The sequence below is a fragment of the Oncorhynchus gorbuscha genome, linkage group LG26, assembly GCF_021184085.1.
Source record: "Oncorhynchus gorbuscha isolate QuinsamMale2020 ecotype Even-year linkage group LG26, OgorEven_v1.0, whole genome shotgun sequence".
Taxonomy (NCBI): Eukaryota; Metazoa; Chordata; class Actinopteri; order Salmoniformes; family Salmonidae; genus Oncorhynchus; species Oncorhynchus gorbuscha.
The window spans coordinates 10,940,947-10,961,075 of record NC_060198.1 but is presented as its reverse complement, the minus strand read 5'-3'; the positions used below and the strand labels follow the sequence as shown (position 1 = coordinate 10,961,075).

The following is a 20,129-nucleotide window of genomic DNA, read 5'->3' as shown; positions in this document are numbered from 1 at the left end:
CTCACAAGTCCTCAACTGGCAGCTTCATTAAATAGTACCCGCAAAACACCAGCCTCAACGTCAACAGGTAAGAGGCGACACTGGGATGCTGGCCTCCTAGCCATCTGGTTCTTGGTCACCTCCCTGACCAAGGCCCTTCTCGCCCGATTGCTCAGTTTGGCCAGCTTTAGGAAGAGTCTTGGTGGTTCCAAACTTCTTCCATTTAAGAATGATGGAGGGCACTGTCTTCTGGGGATCTTCAATGCTGCAGAAATGTTCTGGTACACTTCCCCCGATCTGTGCCTCGACACAATTCTGTCTCATAGCTCTACAGACAATTTCTTTAACCTCATGGCTTGGTTTTTGCGGTGACATGCACTGTCAACTGTGGAACCTTTCATAGATAGTTGTGTGCCTTTTCCAAATCATGTCCAAACAAGTGAATTTACCACAGGTGGACTCCAATCAAGTTGTAGAAACATCTCAAGGATGATCAATGGAAACAGGATGGACCTGAGCTCAATTGTCGGAGGGCTAGGGTCAGTCTGTTATATCTGGAGTATTTCTCCTGTCTTATCCGGTGTCCTGTGTGAATTTAAGTATGCTCTCTCTAATTTTTTCTTTCTTTCTCTTGGAGGACCTGAGCTCTAGGACCATGCCTCAGGACTACCTGGCATGGTGACTCCTTACTGTCCCCAGTCCATCTGTCCGTGCTGCTGCTCCAGTTTCAACTGTTCTGCCTGTGGCTATGGAACTCTGACTTGTTCACCGGACATGCTACCTGTCCCAGACCTGCTGTTTTCAACTCTCTAGAGACAGCAGGAGCGGTAGAGATACTCTCAATGATCGGCTATGAAAAGCCGTCTGACATTTACTCCTGAGGTGCTGACCTGTTGCACCCTCGACAACTACTGTGATTATTATTATTTTACCATGCTGGTCATTTATGAACATTTGAACATCTTGGCCATGTTCTGTTATAATCTCCACCCGGCACAGCCAGAAGAGGACTGGCCACCCCTCATAGCCTGGTTCCTCTCTAGGTTTCTTCCTAGGTTTTGGCCTTTCTAGGGAGTTTTTCCTAGCCACCGTGCTTCTACACTTGGATTGCTTGCTGTTTGGGGTTTTAGGCTGGGTTTCTGTACAGCACTTTGAGATATCAGCTGATGTACGAAGGGCTATATAAATACATTTGATTTGATTTAAACTTCCAGTCTGATAGCAAAACGGTCTGAATACTTATGTAAATACGATTTTAATACATTTGCTAAAATTTCTAAAAACCTGTTTTTGCTTTGTCATTATGGGGTATTGTGTGTAGATTGCTGAGGATTTGTTTTTATTTAACCCATTTTAGAATAAGGCTGTAACGTAACAGAATGTGGAAAAAGTCGAGGGGTCTGAATACTTTCTGAAGCAACTGTAGGTGTCAGGATTTTGCCAAATCAGTGTCTCGTTTGCAAAGATTTGATTTCTGTATTATTCTCAAGCCAGAGGCCTGTCACACTACATTCACTGTCCCATCTCCTTTAATAACATATCTAATATTAAATCACTGCCATAGCTTGAATTGATAACTATTAGACAAACATCTCTGTTTAAATGACTACCTGGTGTGCTTGTAGGGCTTGTGGTTGCATGGGGCCCAGGCCTTGGATCCCACCAAAGAGGCATCTATGTAGTACCCAATGAGGTGGTTGGGGTGTTTGGGGGGGTCCCACTGCACAAACACAGAGGACTTGGTGTTCCTGGTGGCAACCACCTGACCAGGAGCGGAGGGAACACCTACACAGGCAAAACACATGCATGTTGGGGACTGGAGATATTGAATTGATGTATCATTTCTACACAGTAACAGAGTAAAGGGGTTAGGAATGAGAAAAACATGCATCTTCATTATAAATCTTCAAATAAATGATTGTCATCATTTATAAACACCATTTAAGACGGGAAAAAGAAAGCATTTCTCATTATGCATTTACATACCTGATGTGGCGGGATATCAATGTTGCAAGGTGCAATGTTATGAGGAGATACAGACATAAAGAACAATGGACACAATAACCATCCTGTAAACCTGTGGACTATATTCCACAAAACATACCCTCAGCAAGGGATGACATTATTTTCGGTTGTGATACATGATGTCATGCATCTTTCATGACGGGAGTTCGTGTCAGACAAGAGTGTACCATTATCAATCATGGATATTGTGGGGACGAAACGTATTTTGGGATTGTGACGTTAGGGTGAGGATACTGTAGGATTTGATGTGACTTAATCATGCCCATCATCATTGGTAGTTAGTTTCTCCAAAATACGATCAGGGGTGAAAGACCGATTTGTGACTGTGACATTACAGGAGTGTGATAGTCACACTACATAAATCTCAGTGTGTTTCAAGTAAGGGATAAACGTTGGGCTTTATATTGTACATACCAACAGGCCGCTCACTACCTGAAACATATGTTAAACAGAGTCTCATTTGTCAAAGTAGAATTGGAAGGATTCCTTCACTGTCACTGTTTGTTAATGCATGTATCATATGCATTTTATACATTTTATGTGTGTACCCGTCTGTGTGTGTGTGTGTGTGTGTGTGTGTGTGTGTGTGTGTGTGTGTGTGTGTGTGTGTGTGTGTGTGTGTGTGTGTGTGTGTGTGTGTGTGTGTGTGTGTGTGTGTGTGTGTGTGTGTGTGTGTGTGTGTGTGTGTGTGTGTGTGTGTGTGTGTGTGTGTGCTAAACCCCACTCTTACCATGCTCATCCACCTTTTCGATGGGATCTGTAGGCTTAGAGGCCTCGCTGGCCCCGTACAAGTTCTCAGAATGCACACGGAACTGGTACTTTTTCCCGGCTTCCAAATCGAAAACGGGGTAGCGAGGGGACTGCAGTTTCACTGCTGTGTTGATCCTCTGCCAAGCCCCAGTGCCTGACACGGACTAGTGGATATTTGGGACGGGGAAGGCAAATGAGAGGTAAAAGCCTTCTACAACATCATTGAATCACTAATCTCATTCGAAAAAAATGCCTTTAGCAACATACCTGCCAGCTGTTATTTCTGCCATTTTGCAAAAAATATTACTGCACTTTAGACAGATTGAAAGTTGTGAAAAGATGAAATGGGCTGTCTAATCTACTACAGTAGACTGTACTGAGAGATCTACATGCTGTAGATGGGATGGGGAAAGGAGCAGCCACACACCTTCTCAATGATGTACCACAGTGGTGCCCGTCCACGAGGGCTGGGAGGTTTCCAGCTCAGCACGATATATGATTTGAATATCTCTGAGGCATGCACATCTGTAGGCTCCCCCGGCAATGTAACATAACCTATGTTGGGATTGGATGGCATTGAACAATACTTCATAACACTTATTATTTGATTAGTTCTAACTTTAAAGTACATTTGGGGTTCATTTAGTATTATGGAATTACATTTGGGGTTAGTTTAGATCGTTTTAGTTACAATGTTTGCGTCAAGAGTTAGATGATGGGTGAAAGGTTATACAACGCGAAGGATGACGTTTGGATACGAAAAAATGAAGGATATAAATTAGAATCTACCCATGTTAAATCTAAGTTTAAAGAGCTGGCTGGTTAGTTGCCTATTTGTTATGGTGCTCGTCTCACCGTTAGTCCAGTGGTGTCAATGAAGTTGCTTAGAAAAGTTGTTTTTATTCATTCTTCTTATGAAGTTTTGATATTATTATGACTACTATCATTAAGAGTTGTTACGATGGCAATGCCAAAGTCCAATCTAAAAGCAGAAGGTGAGCATGAAGCGCCAGGGTTTATGGATTAATAAGGACGAGACCATTAGGAGAGAAATCCTTCAACTTCTCTTTTAAGGTACTGAGAACACAAGTATTTATGTGTACATGCATTCATGTGTATAGTATTGTATATTGTAAGGGCTTTTGCCGATACGATATATTCAACAGGTATCTGCTTTGATGGATATCGGTCAGTTAGGGAAATGTTGTGGATATGTTGATTTCAACGCTGAGTGGAAGATTAATTTGTTACCCAGTGTTTTTGTTTAATAGACGAGAGGAATAGAACAGACTCAACACAATATTTTTGTCCGTTACCATTGTTGGCATACTCTACCTTCCAGGTCATCCTCTTTAATCACTACTTCATGTTTCCCATCCAGTTTAATCACTGTTTCAACAGAGGACAAACCAGAAAGGTCACGTGTGACACAAAGGTACATCTGCTGTCTGATATTTCACCCAAAAACATAAATACAAAAGATGTCCTTTGAGTATGCACTCTCAAGTAGACATCATGAGTCTGTGTGTGGTTATGTACCTTGCAGTCTCTCTCGCTCAGCTGGGTCCAGGGCAGTCACCTTGTCAGACTCGCGGGACGGTCTGCTGATCCCGGCACTGTTGACAGCCCTGACCCGGAAGTGGTAGGCGTGACCCACGCTCAGGCCGTGCACGGGGTACTTACAGATCCGCACTGAGGCGTCGTTACACTGGGACCAGGTAGCACTACCAGACTCACGTCTGTACAGGAGGAGGAGGAATTACATCATAAACCATCGAATGTATTGACGTGTGGAAGTGCTTGGTCTGAATGGACATCAACAATGATACTGCAGATGTTTGTAGTTCCATCAGTCATTTCTCTAGAAATCTAATTCGCGTGCCTTCGTCACTTTGTGCTCTGTGAGATCCGGTAGCTTCACAAAATCAATTGCTCTACCAGATTAGATCTGAAACATCATGTGACCGTGAAGTTTCTCACAATCACTCCACTGTCTTACACTCTTCAATGGCCATCCTTTATGTCTTCTACATCTTCTAACAACTACAATCAAATCTGCTTTTATTGACTATTGTTGGAGATTCTGTATGAGAGAGTCTAACGTAAGGTTCTAAATGACTAAAACTGACTTGTCCACAAAGTATCCGGTGATGGCAGCCTCGTTGGTGGTGTTGGGGGGTTTCCAGGCAACCAGGACGTAGTCCGAGTTGATGTCAAACGCCTTGACGCTGATTGGTGCACCAGGTGCTCCAGCCACAGAGGGAGCAGCATCTGGGGAATAAGGAAGAGAACAAGGAAGCAAGGTGGGACTGTAGAGAATAAGGAGACAAAGCGGCAACACTGTATAAATCACTTGGGTTATCACATGCAAATATGTATGGGATTATGTAAAATGCCTAGACCATATATTTGTGTTGAGTCAGGCCTGAAGTTTAAAGGGCCCGTTGGAACTGTGTCATTTATCCCTAAATTAACAACAAACCTCAAACCTGGTATTGTTTCTAATTTATATAATTATACTAAACATTCTTTCCTTTCTAATGTATAACATTAAATCATATTTCTCAAATATAAATATGTTGTTTCTACACTCTTAGAAAAAAGGCTTCCAAAAGGGTTCTTCCACATTAGAGAACCGTTTTTGGATCCAGGTAGAACCCTTTGGGGTTTCATGTAGAACCCTCTGTACAAAGGGCTCTACATGGAACCCATCTACATGGAACCCAAAAGGGTTCTACATGGAACCAATATGGTTCTACCTGCAACCAAAAAGGACTCTTCAAAGGGTTCTCCTATGGGGACAGCAGAAGAACCCTTTTAGGTTCTAGATAGATTTCTAACGGTGTTTGCTGCTTTATTGTCAAATTATAATATCATTTAATTATAAGACCATATGACTTTACCTTTCACAAAGAGGTAGGCGCTGTGCTCGGTGGTGCCGTCCTTCGTCCACATGCGGAGGGTGTACAGACCCTCATCATCCTTGGCCAGGAGGGGCAAAGTCAAAGTGGCAGCGCCCCCACCAACCTTAATCTCAGCCAACTTCCCAGCCTTCAGTAGTTTATCTGATCAACAACAGAGACGGAATAACAACACTTTATCGAGTAGTTGGTTGTTGTTGAGAGTTGACCGTAAGAACATGATGGTAGAATGTTTTCAAAAACTGTTGCTTCATTCTATGTCATACTGTAATATGCTGGGCTGCGCTGTACGGACATGTGCTGTGAATTAAGATGCACTGTGCTTTCTACACAATGTACTGTTATGGCTTTCCTGTGTGGTGCTGTTTGTGATGGTGTACCATTGAGTAATGTTCACTCGCTCACCATCTCTGTACCACTGGGCCAATGGTGGTACGTTGGGCAGATCAGGGACCACCACCATGGTACACACCAGACTAATGGAACCTCCCTCTGTTCCGAACGACACTCCAAACCTATCCAGCATGGTGATCTCCAGCTTACTGTGGTGGATCACAGTCAGGTGGGGCACTGAGGAGAAGACAAGGACAACACATGCTAATATATTAGTACATCTCAAGTATACCAATAATGCCCTATAGTGCTTGCTATGATCTGTGTTAACCAAACACTTAAACAACATATACCTATATCAGTATATAATACATACAGATAGTATTATGCAGCTTGTGGATGAAGAAATGTCATTATGACATGTAAACAAACCAGTTTAGCACAATCCAATATTATCATGGTTGATGTGTTCGTAAAAGTGTGTTGTATTGTGACATTGTAAGGTCCTTCAGTGTGTGTTGAATATAAGTCGCCCCTTGTTTCCATTCGTTGACTGTCTCAGGGCCAGAACAACACAAAGTCACACTCACAATAGTTTCCAGTGCTTATCAGGCCACTTAGATAGAGACTGTTATTTGTGGACTCTGATCTCAAGCAAAGCCTGCCATGTCTGGGCCCCACTCCAGCAGCACTGGGCTGGTTCTCCACCCTCCTTCTCAATCCACTCTTTCCTCTCACCTTGACCAGAAAGCTGACAGGACCCATAGGCTCCTCCTGCTGGTCCTATGAGGAATACAAATATTTTTTAGAAAGGGAAGAAGGAACTTTTTTTTTTAAATGAAAACCTTCATTCAGATTAATATACTATGGGTGTTTGTTGTGTTGGAGAGTGACATTTGAGGGAACTTTTAATAGCAGCTCAAGTCCAGTGCAAATACTTCAAAGACACAGAGAGAGAGAGAGAGAGAGAGAGAGAGAGAGAGAGAGAGAGAGAGAGAGAGAGAGAGAGAGAGAGAGAGAAAAAACCTCACTATTGATAGTGACAAAGGCCTTGCTGGTAGTTGATCCATGGGAGTTCGTTGCCACGGCGCTGTACTCTGCAGTATCACTCACCACGCACCTAAGTGAAGGAAATTAGATATTAGTATATTATGATTTCATTGGCTCAAATAAACGGTACATGTGTATTGTGCTGTTCATTATCACTGTTTCTACAACAGGTCGGTCTAATCCTGAATTCTGATTGGTTAAAGACTGTTAATGTCATAGGGGGGGTTATGTTAAATTACTTCAGGACTGTGTAACATACAAGAAATGCATTTAGTTCATAACATCCTCCCCTTCACTTTCATGCCTTTTAAAGGACGACTTTTAATCCCAGTCAAATGTTTGACGACATGAGTGAGAAGAAGGAGACATTGCATTTTAGAAGGTGATCTCATGGCTTGAGAGAGCAGTCGAACGGAAGGCGACGTTCTGAAGCAGCAGAAGGCGTTAATAAGAAGGCGGCACATCGTGAGGACAGACATTCCCAAGGAGAATGTCATAAGGTGGATGTCATAAGGTGAATGCACCAATTTGTAAGTCGCACTGGATAAGAGCGTCTGCTAAATGACTTAAATGTAATGTAAATGTAAATGAGAAACCGAGGTTGAGAATAGAAGAGGAGAAATGTGACCGTCCCCCCTGGAAGTACTATTTTAAAGACGATTCCTTTTCCATTTTCCCAGCTGGGGTGATATGGATCTCCGGCCATTTTATTCCCACCGTTACGCTCTTTCGCTTCAAATATTATCAAAGACAACTAATTTATTAAGTGAGGAAAAGAAAAGGGTATGAAAGAGAGCGTGTTGGGGTGGAGGGGCTACCTTAAACGGCAGTGTCCTTTTTGACCTAGTAACGTAATGACGACGTAGGAGAGATTCAGTGCAGAGAGCGAGAGAGCGAGAGAGAGAGAGCGAGAGAGGGAGAGAGCAAGAGAGCGAGAGCGAGGGGGGAGGAGGAATGAACAGATCGAATGACACGGAGGTCAGCACTTCGGTATGAACAGCTGAGGCGTCGTGAAGACGAGGGCCGGGCGGGCCAGCTGCATGCAGGCTGTCTTTAGAGGCTTTAGACTAAATAGGAAATGCAACAACCCCCTCCCCCATTCACTTCCACTGGCAACAGGGAACAACCAAAGGGGGACAATGGGTACCGCCTGACAACAAGTGGAAAAACAACACCTGTTCATAGAGTAGAACAAGGCAAGTGACAATTTCATTTGAAGTCAATAAGTTCAAGAAATGAAACACAATTTAATGTATGTAATAATGATTTCAAATACTACATTATGTGAATTGAATTTCGGTTCATGTCCTTAATCAAGTTGAAATTAACCCGAACTTGACCTTGGTCAAATTAAACCAATTAACATGAAAAGAGACAGTGAATTAGAGAGAGGTACAGTACCTGCTAATAATCAGACTGTGTACTCCATACTTGCTCTCAATCTTGTACTTTCCTGGGGCACTCAGTGGGTCAACAGGTTTTCCTCCCTTATACCTGAAAATACAAGGCATCAAATTAGTAAGTGGGTTCTGATTGAATTTTTAGTACAGAAGTGTTTTTAATAGATCTGTTATGTGACATATAACTAATATTGCATAATTTTGACATAATTAATATGTTAGCATATTTGACATTACTTCAATGGTTAAACGTCACTATTTTGAAAATTTCTAATGAGACTGTGTTGACAGGAAACCTTTTTTTTCTCCCCAATTTCGTGGTATCCAATTGGTAGCTACAGCCCTGTCTCATCGCTGCAACTCCCGTACGGACTCGGGAGAGGAAGTTCGAGAGCCGCGTGTCCTCCGCAGCACAACCCAACCGCACTGCTTCTCGACACAATGCCCACTTAACCCGGAAGCCAGCCGCACCAATGTGTCGGAGGAAACACAGTACACCTGGCGACTGTGTCACGGTGCACTGCGCACGGCCCACCATAAGGAGTCACTAGTGCGCGATGGGACGAGGACATCCCTGGCGGCCAAACCCTCCCCTAACCTGGATGACGCTAGGACAATTGTGCGCCGCCCCATGGGTCTTCCCGGTTGCGGCCGGCTGTGACAGAGCCTGGACTCGAACTCGGAATCTCCAGTGGAACAGCTAGCACTGCGATGCAGTGCCTTAGACCACTGTACCATTCGCGAGGCCGTTGACAGGAAACATAAACAAAATATAGCCTAAATATCTGTGAAGTTCCTCCAATAAACAGTGAAATGTGCAGAGACATTTATAGCATTAGACAAGACCAAGGTGCTGGCTGTTAAAGTAGAGACGGTGTAATTGGTGCTAATGTGATCATTAACATAGGGCTAATGAGACCCATAGAGTGAGGAAACCTCACTAAAAAGCTCCAATAGACACCATAATGAAGGCCAGCCAAGTACTGTCCCAGAGGACAAATCTGGTTGAAATGACGTCATTATAACCAGTTTACAACCACAACTGCAGGTAAATGCTCATTAAAAGTGCATTCAAATCCATCGTATGCAAATGTCTCTAAACTGTCTATCTATAAATGAAGCAGTTGCTAAGTTGTTGGTTAAACATGTCACATCTCAAAGACTACATGGCTAATCATAGTGGTTACCAGATGCAGACACCATATGGAAACGGATACATAATGAAGTACAACAGTGGTTCAATAAGAGGCGAGCGCTCCTAACCATTTGACAATAGGCCTGGGGTGACCGTCCACGGTGCAGAACAGCTTGACAGGAGTCTTCTCCCACGCGGCGTGGGGCCTCAGAGCCACCAGGAAGTCAGGGGCCTTGTCCGTCTGCGTACTCGACGTCCCCTTCTTGTGCATCATCTCCTGCACCTGAGGAGAGACAGTAAAGGTTGCATTAGCAAATGAGGGGCAACCTTTCATCCAGCAGTGCTAAGGTTAGTATAGGTAGAAACAGGATAATAGAAACTATAGGCAAAAAGCTATCAAATATTACATAACTGTTTAACTGTGATATTTGCAAATCACAAGGTTTCATCAATGATATCTGATCCTGTGTCAGCAGCACTGCATATAACATGATCCTTCCACAATCCAGTGTATTACCTCTCTCTTAATCTCAATTTTCTCCACTTGGGTCTTTGTGGCCACTCGCATCCTGTGGAGCTCCTTCTGAATTGAAGCGAGTCCTTTCCCAACATGACTAGACACTCGCTGGTACTCCTCTATCTCATCGGTGCTCCTACATACATATTCCATAGCAGGAAAGATAATAATTTATATATCGGTACAATATACAGTGTTTAATAAAAAACGACAACAACAGACGAACACTTCAGCGTATTGTCCAGTGATAGGTCAGATAGGTTATTAACATCTAACCAACTCATCCTGTATAACAGGGTTCCACAACTGGGGGCTCGCTTTTTCCCCCATTGTTTTTTGTGTTCATTGTTGGATATAAAAATCGTCCCGCAGCTGAATGTATTTTGACGATCCCTGCTGTATAATGAAACACAACACATGTACCAGGACACAATTTGACATATTTTCTGTGTTTTTCAGTCACCATTGTAGCTCCTGCTAGTCTTTGCCTGCAGTCAGCTCTGACTGTGGTAAATATTCCCTTACACCTAAAACAGCATGACATATGGACCCTGTCCAGAAACAACCCCTAGCCCCTTCCCCTAGGCACTTCATGTAAACCTGAAAGAATTGAATATGTATGGTAGTAGTTCCATCATAGTTGGGTGGAGATTTTGCCAAATTGCTTACACCTATCCAATCCTTTCAGATCTACACAAGTGTCAAGGGGTAAGAGCTAGGGGTTGTTTCTGTACTGGGCCAATGTAGCTGTGAGACACTGTTCTATTGGACCCACCTCTGGCTGAACGCCGGCACTGTATAGGCTGGTTCAGCCATAGCCTCTGTGGCGTGGGTGTGCTGCACCTGGTTCACGGACTTAGAGCTTAATTTCCTGTGGAGAGAGAGCAGTCGTTAGAGTCATTAGAACAGGTAGATAGGAAGATTTTTTTGAAACACTTAGTGCCAGCACTGTTTTGGTGGTACTGTGATTTTAAAATGTAAAAACAATTGTAGAATATACTTCATATGAAAAACCAAAAAGGGACATAAAAGCTAATAAAAGCAATTAATTTAGTGGTTTTCACTTAGGTAGTGAGATCATTGGTATTGGACAAAAGTTCACTTTTCAACCTCATTTTCAATCTCCAGCACAATACCAGTGTCAACATATGTGAAAATTGAGCATTTCTAAAAAAATAGAAAGTCAAAAACGTCTTCCCGATGACATCACAAAAGTGAAAATTTTTAAAAACATGGATTTTCAAACACTATGAGATTCGTGGTGATGTGAGGAGCAAGAAAATAACCATCCCTTGGGCTAGAAAATCACCATGGCCTACCCTGTGATGTCACAGAGAAACATTGTTTTTTGTACTTTTCTTCTTATCTTTTTAACCACAGATCATAGAAACGTGCTGTTTTCACATATATGGACACTGGTTTGGTGCTGGAAATGATGAATAGGAGGTTGAAAAGTTACAGAATTGCCCTTTTAATTTCTTAGCAAATATAACCAATAAAAGAGTCCAGTAACTGGATAGTTTTTTTCTTGATGGGTTGGGGTCTAGAACAGGGTTCAGCATATGTTTCAGGCACAGTGAAGCAGTGGCACGCGCACTAGACATGGGTTGCATAACAACATCAACGTCACGGCCTGCTAGGACCTGGTCAATAGGTCCCAACACTTTGGCTTCTGCTTGCAGCGTGACAAATTCGGAGTTTGAGGCTTCATTGGGTACAGTTCCATTTGAACGCCACCACTTCAGCTCACCACAGACTCCTATAACCTTGGAATTGCAGTTTGAAGCACAGCCGATGGCGTAACCACCAAAGGGTTGGGGTGGTCTGAGGAGCGCTAAAGCAACATCTAGTGGCCTGATATGACCCTACGACCCTAAAACAAGGCAGAATCCATCGCTGCAAGCCGCATAGCATCGGCATGGGGTGGTGTACATTTGAAGTTGGAGACCATCTCTTGTCCACTCCACTTCCCTCTACACCAGCACCATGTGCATCCACGCTATTGTGCTCCAGCTGCTGTATTGCCAAAAAACTGCTTTCTATAGTGCTGCAGGTGAGCAATAACACTAATCCCCTACCTTGAAGAGTGCTCCTTGACAACATGCTTAGTAGTGTGAGAGCTGTGATGGCTGACGTGGCTCACGTGCTTCTTCTGATTAAAATGCATGACCTTGGTAGCCATGGCTGGAACACTTCAAAAGAGACCTGGTCACAATACCAGGTAAGGAGAGGGAGGAGGGAAATGGAATTGTTTACCTTTACTTCACATGCAACTGAACATTGGAGGTGGTTTGCTGTGTTAATGATGTTTTCAACATTAACATCAATGTATTTAGCATGATCAGACACAATAATGACTTCCCATTGAGCGCTTTTCACGCTGCTTTTGTCAACTATAGTTGTCAACCTTCTACAGTTGATGAGAATCTGCAAAGCCTTAGTACATGAATATCCCCTATTATCATCAACTTTCACATAATTATTGACAACATAGCCTAACTGCAGCGCCTGCACTTATAGGCACACAGGCTCTCTCTGTCTTTGAAGGCCTCACAAAATGGCTGTCGAAGGACTGATACGCAATGGTTATTATTTCTCCAATAAACTCCAAATACTTTGCCAGAGAATATATCTTTCACGTTATCTCCCTTGCGTACTAATTCTATGATATTTATCACACAAATGACATGTTCGGGCATAACTTTATGGTTTATGAGGGGCCATGAATGTTGCCTCCACATACCACCATATAAACAGGGGTCAGCCCCTCAAATGTTTCACCCTGCACAGCTCATCTATGAATAGCTGAAAGAAGTTTGAAGGCTAATGCACTGGAGAAATATAGTCAAAAGCCACAGAAGAAAATTAGTAGCCTGCACATTTGGCTGAATGTAGGCCAATACTCATTAGAAAATAAATTGGCCTAACATAAATAAGACAAGTCATCAACATCCTGATCAATCAATACATTCATTATTCAACTGCCTCTAAATAAATGCAATACTAAACTGTTTATGTACTCTCCCAATACAGTACACTATCCAACTTTCCAGGACATGTCTTAGGTATACAATCATTCGTTAGGTTGCCAAGCTGATGCACCCAAGAAAATAGGTTCAGCGACCTCTTCATTCAAAGGCATGCCATTAGTGCAGTGAAAGTATAACTGCCTTCAGATAAATTTCAACACAACCCCTTATCCCTCACCGGAGACTAATGATCAATCCCCAAAACAACTCCAGACATTTAAATCTGTCACTCTTTCACTTAGCCTACATGTATGACCCCATATATGGCCATTATCAACGTTAATGTACTGGAAAGGTTCTCCTGAAATAAAAATGTTGGATTTATAACAACCCGCTCAGCGTAATTATGATAAAATAACAGATAGAAACGCGACTCACCCCTTGAGATTAAAACAGCGCAAAGCGGTAGCAGACGAGCCTGATGCCGCTTGGGAGGCACTTGCTGATGGTAACAAAAATATTACCCTCTCACTCAAGGAATGGCTTTCCCCGACCACCCCATGTATGGATGCACTTATGACTATATATAGCATTTACAGACATTTTCTGACCCATTCAACACTTTCAGTCAAAGTTGACGAGGGCAGGTGGCTGTTGAAATGGTCAAATAATTAACACAAATATTTGCGTCCTTTTCGTCGATATTATTGTAGGATTTTTCAACAGGTTATTTATTGGATAAACTGTGTTTTCCTTGCAAAAGATTCGTGATTTTTTATTTCGTCAATAATGTAATAGACATATAAGTATGTGTTTTAGCCTATTTTTTGTTTTCGAGAAGATGACAACCGAATGTATAGGTCGAATGGAGAGCTCTCTTGAAGGTGATTTGCTCACTCCCACTTCAATTAGTTTGACCAATTTCCTAATAATGATTTTCTCTCTACAAACTGACACAATTAACTATCATTTTCTGCAACAGTAGTTGAATTTGACGTGATTTATTTCCTGTGTGATATTAACACTGTTAAGTTTATGAGACCTTTTTAGGGTTCTCAAGATTGCCTCCCACCCAGGTCCAAACACTTGCCAGCAGCTATTTTTAACCAGAGATTAAGTTCAGAAACAGTGATACCCTCACCGTTTACAGTAAGTGGACTACTGTAGCCCTACAACTATTTTAATCGACATCTTTCTATTTTGAAAATACTAAAATTAAATAGCTGGAATTACACCTGATATGATTTAGCAGATAAACTTTCAAGCTGCAAAATCTACAGTCATTTCCAATATGGTGCGATTTTCACGAGTGCTTTATAAACCCAGTTGTTGACAACTTTTTGATGGATGTTAGAGTGCAGGTGCAGTGAATAATGGGACAAGCCTACTCCTGGACTAAAAAGCATTGTCAAGGCAAATCTCCTTTGAAAGTGCTTTATTAGTAAATTATGAAATATTCTTATCTGGGTATGCAGCACATTGAACAATTAACCAGATCATGATGTAAATCAACCGCCATACAATAAACTGTAGATCAGAATGTTCCTTAAAAAGCTACGTATTATAATATACAATGTCACAATTTGACACCTGAGCTGAGACCTGCATATGAGACTCTGAAGCTAAAATCCTTCATTGTAACAATAACAAAGCGGTTGCCTTGCCTGTTTTGGCAAAAGCTGATAGTTGGGCCTGGAGAAATGCAACCACTCAAATTCATAGAGCTATGGATGCAAGGCCTGACCATCCATGATATCAAAATAATAGTTATAACCATGTTTTGAGGCTGTACAGTGATTGTTTACATTCACGCTGTTTACAAACATTGGCATTTACCAAGCTAATATTTGGGGTTCTGATGGGGTACAACAGTTAATCAAAGCTCATAAGGCATTTACACTGAGTATACCAAACATTAGGAACACCTTCCTAGTGCTGAGTTGACTCCAATGCTTCCCACAGTTGTGTTAAGTTGGCTGGATGTCCTTTGGGTGGTGGACCATTCTGGATACACATGGGAAGCTGTCAAGCGTGAAAAAACAATCAGCCTGGCACCTATTACCATACCCAGTTCAAAGGCACTTACATTTTTTTGTCTTGCCCATTCCCCCTCTAAATGGCACACAAACACAATCCATATCTCAATTGTCTCAAGGCTTAAAAAATCATTCTTTATTCTGTCTCCTGCCCTTCATCTACACTGATTGAAGTGGATTTAACAAGTGACATCAATAAGAGATCATAGCTTTCACCTGGATTCACCTGGTCAGGCTATGTCATGGACAGAGCAGGTGTTCTTAGTGTTTAGTATAATCAGTATATAAGTTGTATTCTTGAAGAATCAATGGGTATATATCATTAATTTATAAGTCCAAAAATGTATTCTAGCTTTACCTTACACTGCTAGAAATATTTGTATTTACATAATAACAATGATAACACAATTACTATTGCGTGTGGAAGCTATGAGAATCTGAGCAGCTCGCCCCCTGCTCTCAACAGCAGCCCTATCAGCTGACATTTGACCCGAGCTACCGTGCCTTAGCCCTTAGCGGGGAGCAAAATCCAAATGGCTGAGGATCACAAAGTCTTGGTAGTAAGAAACATTGTTTTGAGGCATATAAAAAGGAATGAAGGTGGAGCACATCTCAGACTCATTTACCTTTAAACTTTTAGCAAAAGTTATTTTGTTAAATTTGAAATGGGTAGCCTAAGTTGACTGAACTCCATCTGCAGGATTCAGTGCATTAAGGTATATATTTGTTTTATACATCTTTCTGGGTATTGATCATTGATCTTCTGGGAACAGATCTGTGTAATAGGTGATTAGTAAAGTCATTTTACTGTACTTATCTTCAATAGAGACCCTGTAAAGTACTTTGAGACAGAAAGCCTTTAGCCTTCCTAAACTGCATCTTCTTATTTCTCAGAGGAAATGAGAGAGTTATTGGGCCAATACATCTCAGACACCCTCAGCTATGTCCACACAGTGAAGGAATTCTGTGACAGGCATCCAAGGTGGATCCTGCAGAGAAAGGAGGAACAATCCAAGATGAAAAACATCAAGGAAATGGCAGACAGAATCGATCTTAAATTCGGCCGAGTCTTGAATGCAGAAGACAAGACCAAGGCATTAGGAGAGTTCACGAAAGACTATCTGACCCAGGTGACTGCAAACCGTAGGCTTAAGAAGCTGGAGAAGGAGCTGGAAGCTGTACTGAAGGACACTCTCAATGGGCTGGAGGAGCTGGACTGCTTCATGGATGCTGTGGAGAGGCTGGTGGTCACCTCTCTGTTTGTATTTGCTGATGAAAACCGGTTGTGTCCTCTGCCTCAGGGGAGGGAACCAGCAAGTGTCCGAGCTGTCATCACCTCCGCTAGAATGACCTGTCCTCTCCTCATCCACTTTAAGAGGGACGCTTCAGCCTTCTTTTCCCCATGCCTCCTCAATGTGGAGGTGCTGCATGTGTACTTGGAAAATTACATACACATCTCTGAGCAGCTGTGTGAGAGAATACGATTGGGAAAAACGTAAGTGGAAACCAGTTTAAATAATTTAACACAATACTGGTTTCAGACATATTTATTTATATTTTCTATGTAACATTACAGCAACTTCTGCTGTAGCTGAAAAGTGCTTTCTAAATAACTTTTTATTATCAATATTAGAAAAACATTTTGCCGAGAGAAGAATGACAACTTGATGATTGACACCAGCACTGAAGTGAATGAAAAGTCCATGCAGACCATGTTTAACCATTTGCGCCATTTGAGTGATATCAGGTAAACCTTTACAGTTTTGTTTTATGTTACATTTGCAAATACTAGCTTACTAACACTGAGGGCCCACATTTCTGATCGTTCATCGATTCCAGCTACATGTCTCAATGTCTCTGATGAAAAAGTGGAATATGTTTCTCCTGCTAGGATGGACCAGCACTTCAGACTGACGTTCCTGTTCCAGGAGTCTGCCCTGCACTTCATTGGTCTGTTCAGTCAGCGCCACTCCAGAATGCTGGACTGTCTAAAAGAGCTGGAAAGGAGAGCTGGCAAACTAAATAAGATGAAGAAAGGGGGTTATATCTCCAGTGTGTTAGGCAGTGCAGTGGGGGCGACAGGAGGGGCTCTAACCATCGCAGGCCTTTGTCTTGCCCCTGTTACTGCTGGGCTGTCACTGGGACTCACCATCGCAGGGATTGGAATGGGTGTGACCAGTGGGGTCAACAGTCTAACCACCGGTGTAACAAAGGTGGCATTTAAAAGCTACCAAAACAAGAAAGCCAATACAATCTTTCAATGTTTCTTGGAGGACATGCAAAGACTCCATGGTAGTCTGGAGAAGGTGGCCAGCAACATTTGCCCTTTGGAGCCGAAGGTGGTGGCATTAGTGGTTGGGAAGAATATAGGCAAAGGTGGTGCGAGTTTAGGAAAGAAGATCAATGCCATAGTAAAAAATACCTCTGCAATAGAGGCCTTAATGGGAAAAGGCATGGTTATGGGTGCAGGCAAGGTGGGACTCCAAGAGGGCAAAACATTTGCTGCAGATTTACCTGACATTGGGATGTTGGCACAAGGCACTCCACTCGCCCTCTCTAGGACATTAAGGCAATGCGCTGTGGCCTCAAATGCCCTATTCATTGGCCTGGACATCATCACTATCTGTAAAGACAGTGTCAGCCTGGCCAAAGGCAGCAAGAGCAAGAGATCCCAGCTCATCCGAGCCAGAGCAGCACTGTGGCGCACAGAGATTGACTCATGTCAGAGGATCCATGACTCACTGTGCCGAGGCATCTGGAGGTTCAGTAAGAGTCAGCGAATCCTGAAGAAGCCATTTTACCTCGTGAAGGAGTTAGAAAGTCTAGAGCCGCTTGTGGAGATGGGACTCATGGAGCAGCCTGCGAAGGAGATGGAAACTCTTGGGCAGCCTGAGGTTGATATAGAAACTCTGGTGCCGCCTATGGAGGAGACGAGACTCCTGGGGCAGCCTATGGAGGAGATGAGACTCCTGGGGCAGTCTATGAAGAAGACGAGACTCCCATGGCTGCCTATGGAGGAGACGAGACTCATGGGGCAGCCTATGGAGGAGACGAGACTCATGGGGCAGCCTATGGAGGAGACAAGACTTCTGGGGCAGCCTATGGAGGAGATAGAAAAAGGTACAAAAGTAGTTAAATTGATTTGCCCTAAAACATGTCACATGCTGTACACAGCAGATGTTGAATGATATTATGTGCAAGTATTAGCAAAAATACTCAAGCTCTACTAAGTTTTTGAATTTCACCAAGCTGGCATTGCCATTGTTTAATTAATTGCTTTTCCATTAAAAATCCCTGTCTCTAGGTTTTTGCAACTGGATGTGGCATTCGGGCATGATGTTGTTGCTGTTGCTGTTAGCATATGTATGGGCTGAGAACATTTCTAAGTAGTAATGGAGAATATCAAGAAGTCAACACACCTGCCGTTTGGACTGCATCGTTTCCTGTGCATCACTTCCTGTACGACTTAATTGCATAACATGTAGATTTGACATGATTACTGTGCATGGTTTTAAAGCTACTTGGACTTGAGAACATATTTTTTAAATTAAATGTATTTAAGATTATTACAATTTTAATTCAAACTACCCCTTTATCTGGGCGGTGTTCATGTTGTGGAATAGTCAGATCTAATTGGTACTAGTTGTACCAACTGAACATAGCTGTTCTACGTCAGATTCTAGAACTTTTCACTGTACATTGATGTAGTGTAACAATTGATTTAGTTTCAAAAGAGTTTAATCCACATTATATTGTTGAGAAAATCTAATAGGCCTGCATAGTTATTTCAGCATGGTTAATCAACGTCTGAATTGTTTAGGCATGTACTGCCCTCTAGTGTATTCTACTTGTGTGACATGTCTTGCTGTTATTGATTGTTACTCACTTCACTTAAGATATGTGCAGATAAAAGTGCATTATTTTCTACTTTAGCCATGTTTAAGTATCCATACATAGTTCAATTACAGAACTCCAGAGATGACATTTTCAGAAACAGTGATACCCTACTATAGCCCTACAACTATTCTGATTCACAACTTTCTCATTTGAAAATGCTAAAATAGCTGGAATACACCTACTATGATTTGGCAGATTAACTTGTGCAGAAATAAATTAACCACATAGGCAAATAAAATTACACCAAAAAGATCTAAGTGCTTTTGGCCAACATTATGATCTACACTCAACGGACAGTTTATTAGGTACACCCATCATTGTGCGTCCCAAGATGCCGATCTTCACACCACTGCGCGGTTATTTGCCTGTTTGTGGCCTGCCTGTTAGCTTGCACGATTCTTGCCATTCTCCTTCGACCTCTCTATTCAACAAGCTGTTTTTGCACACAGGACTGCAGCTGACTGGATGTTTTTTGTTTGTCGCATCATTCTCAGTCAATCCTAGACACTGTTGTACGCACAAAGGCCCAGGAGGGCGGCCAATTCTGAGATACTGGATCTGGCGCGCCTGGCACCGACGATCATACCACGCTCAAAGTCGCTTAGGTCAGTTATTTTGTCTATTCCAACGTTCAATCAAACAGTAACTGAATGCCTCGATGCCTGTCTGTCTGCTTCATATAGCAAGCCACGGCCACGTGACTCACTGTGTGTAGGAGCGAAACATTTTCATGAACAGGGTGATGTACCTAATAAACGGTCCAGTATGTACGTATGTTACAGGTGTAATTACAGAGCTGGTCTAAAAATAAATGCCACTACATTACAGTACAGTATTAACACTTCCTCCCATTTAGAATTGTATGACAAGACAACAAATAATGATTCTATCTGAGAATGTAATTTATGCCGATTGTTTGCCAATGAACCAATCAAAATGTTATAACAGTAGTGACAGAAATGGCAATAACATTTAGTAAGTTCAGATTTAATACAATATTATCCCATCCTAAAAGCCAATGTTATATTTTTGTTCTACCATTTTTCCAGAACATAACTTATTCATAACTTTAAATGAGTTGTTAAAAAGACCAATATCTCAATATACAATAAACATA

The 20,129-nt window shown here is 42.2% G+C and overlaps 1 protein-coding gene and 1 pseudogene across 3 annotated transcripts in view; one reads left to right on the top strand and one right to left on the bottom strand.

Moving 5' to 3' along the window:
* LOC124016174 overlaps positions 1–13,687 on the bottom strand; it is a 22,167-nt pseudogene extending 8,480 nt beyond the window's left edge. Inside the window, exons 1-16 of the transcript XR_006835314.1 lie at positions 13,518–13,687; positions 10,886–10,981; positions 10,111–10,246; positions 9,722–9,876; positions 8,460–8,552; positions 7,040–7,128; positions 6,747–6,791; positions 6,081–6,245; positions 5,658–5,819; positions 4,884–5,025; positions 4,294–4,493; positions 4,090–4,143; positions 3,182–3,309; positions 2,735–2,918; positions 2,419–2,436; positions 1,590–1,764 (exon numbers count right to left, since the gene is read on the bottom strand). The product of XR_006835314.1 is annotated as a myomesin-2-like (transcript). The remainder of the gene's footprint in view (positions 1–1,589; positions 1,765–2,418; positions 2,437–2,734; positions 2,919–3,181; positions 3,310–4,089; positions 4,144–4,293; positions 4,494–4,883; positions 5,026–5,657; positions 5,820–6,080; positions 6,246–6,746; positions 6,792–7,039; positions 7,129–8,459; positions 8,553–9,721; positions 9,877–10,110; positions 10,247–10,885; positions 10,982–13,517) is intronic.
* On the top strand, positions 7,654–20,129 carry LOC124016177. Of its 2 annotated transcripts, XM_046331715.1 has the most exons (6): positions 8,523–8,576; positions 8,794–9,941; positions 16,010–16,610; positions 16,749–16,862; positions 17,007–18,235; positions 18,420–20,129. In XM_046331715.1, the coding sequence occupies exons 3-6, from the start codon at positions 16,015–16,017 to the stop codon at positions 18,503–18,505; spliced, it is 2,025 nt and encodes a 674-aa protein (XP_046187671.1). In that variant the 5' UTR covers positions 8,523–8,576; positions 8,794–9,941; positions 16,010–16,014; the 3' UTR covers positions 18,506–20,129. The 2 variants fall into 2 exon arrangements, with proteins under 2 accessions (XP_046187670.1, XP_046187671.1); XM_046331714.1 differs by lacking the exons at positions 8,523–8,576; positions 8,794–9,941 and adding an exon at positions 7,654–8,254.

What these genes read in the sequence shown, in the direction of transcription:
- LOC124016177 (XM_046331714.1), top strand. Translation starts at nt 8,137, where the DNA reads ATGCAACAACCCCCTCCCCCATTCACTTCCACTGGCAACAGGGAACAA. An exon ending in TGTTCATAGAGTAGAACAAG is followed by an intron (nt 8,255 to 16,009) that starts GCAAGTGACAAT and finishes CTTATTTCTCAG; the next exon opens with AGGAAATGAGAGAGTTATTG. An exon ending in AGAATACGATTGGGAAAAAC is followed by an intron (nt 16,611 to 16,748) that starts GTAAGTGGAAAC and finishes TATCAATATTAG; the next exon opens with AAAAACATTTTGCCGAGAGA.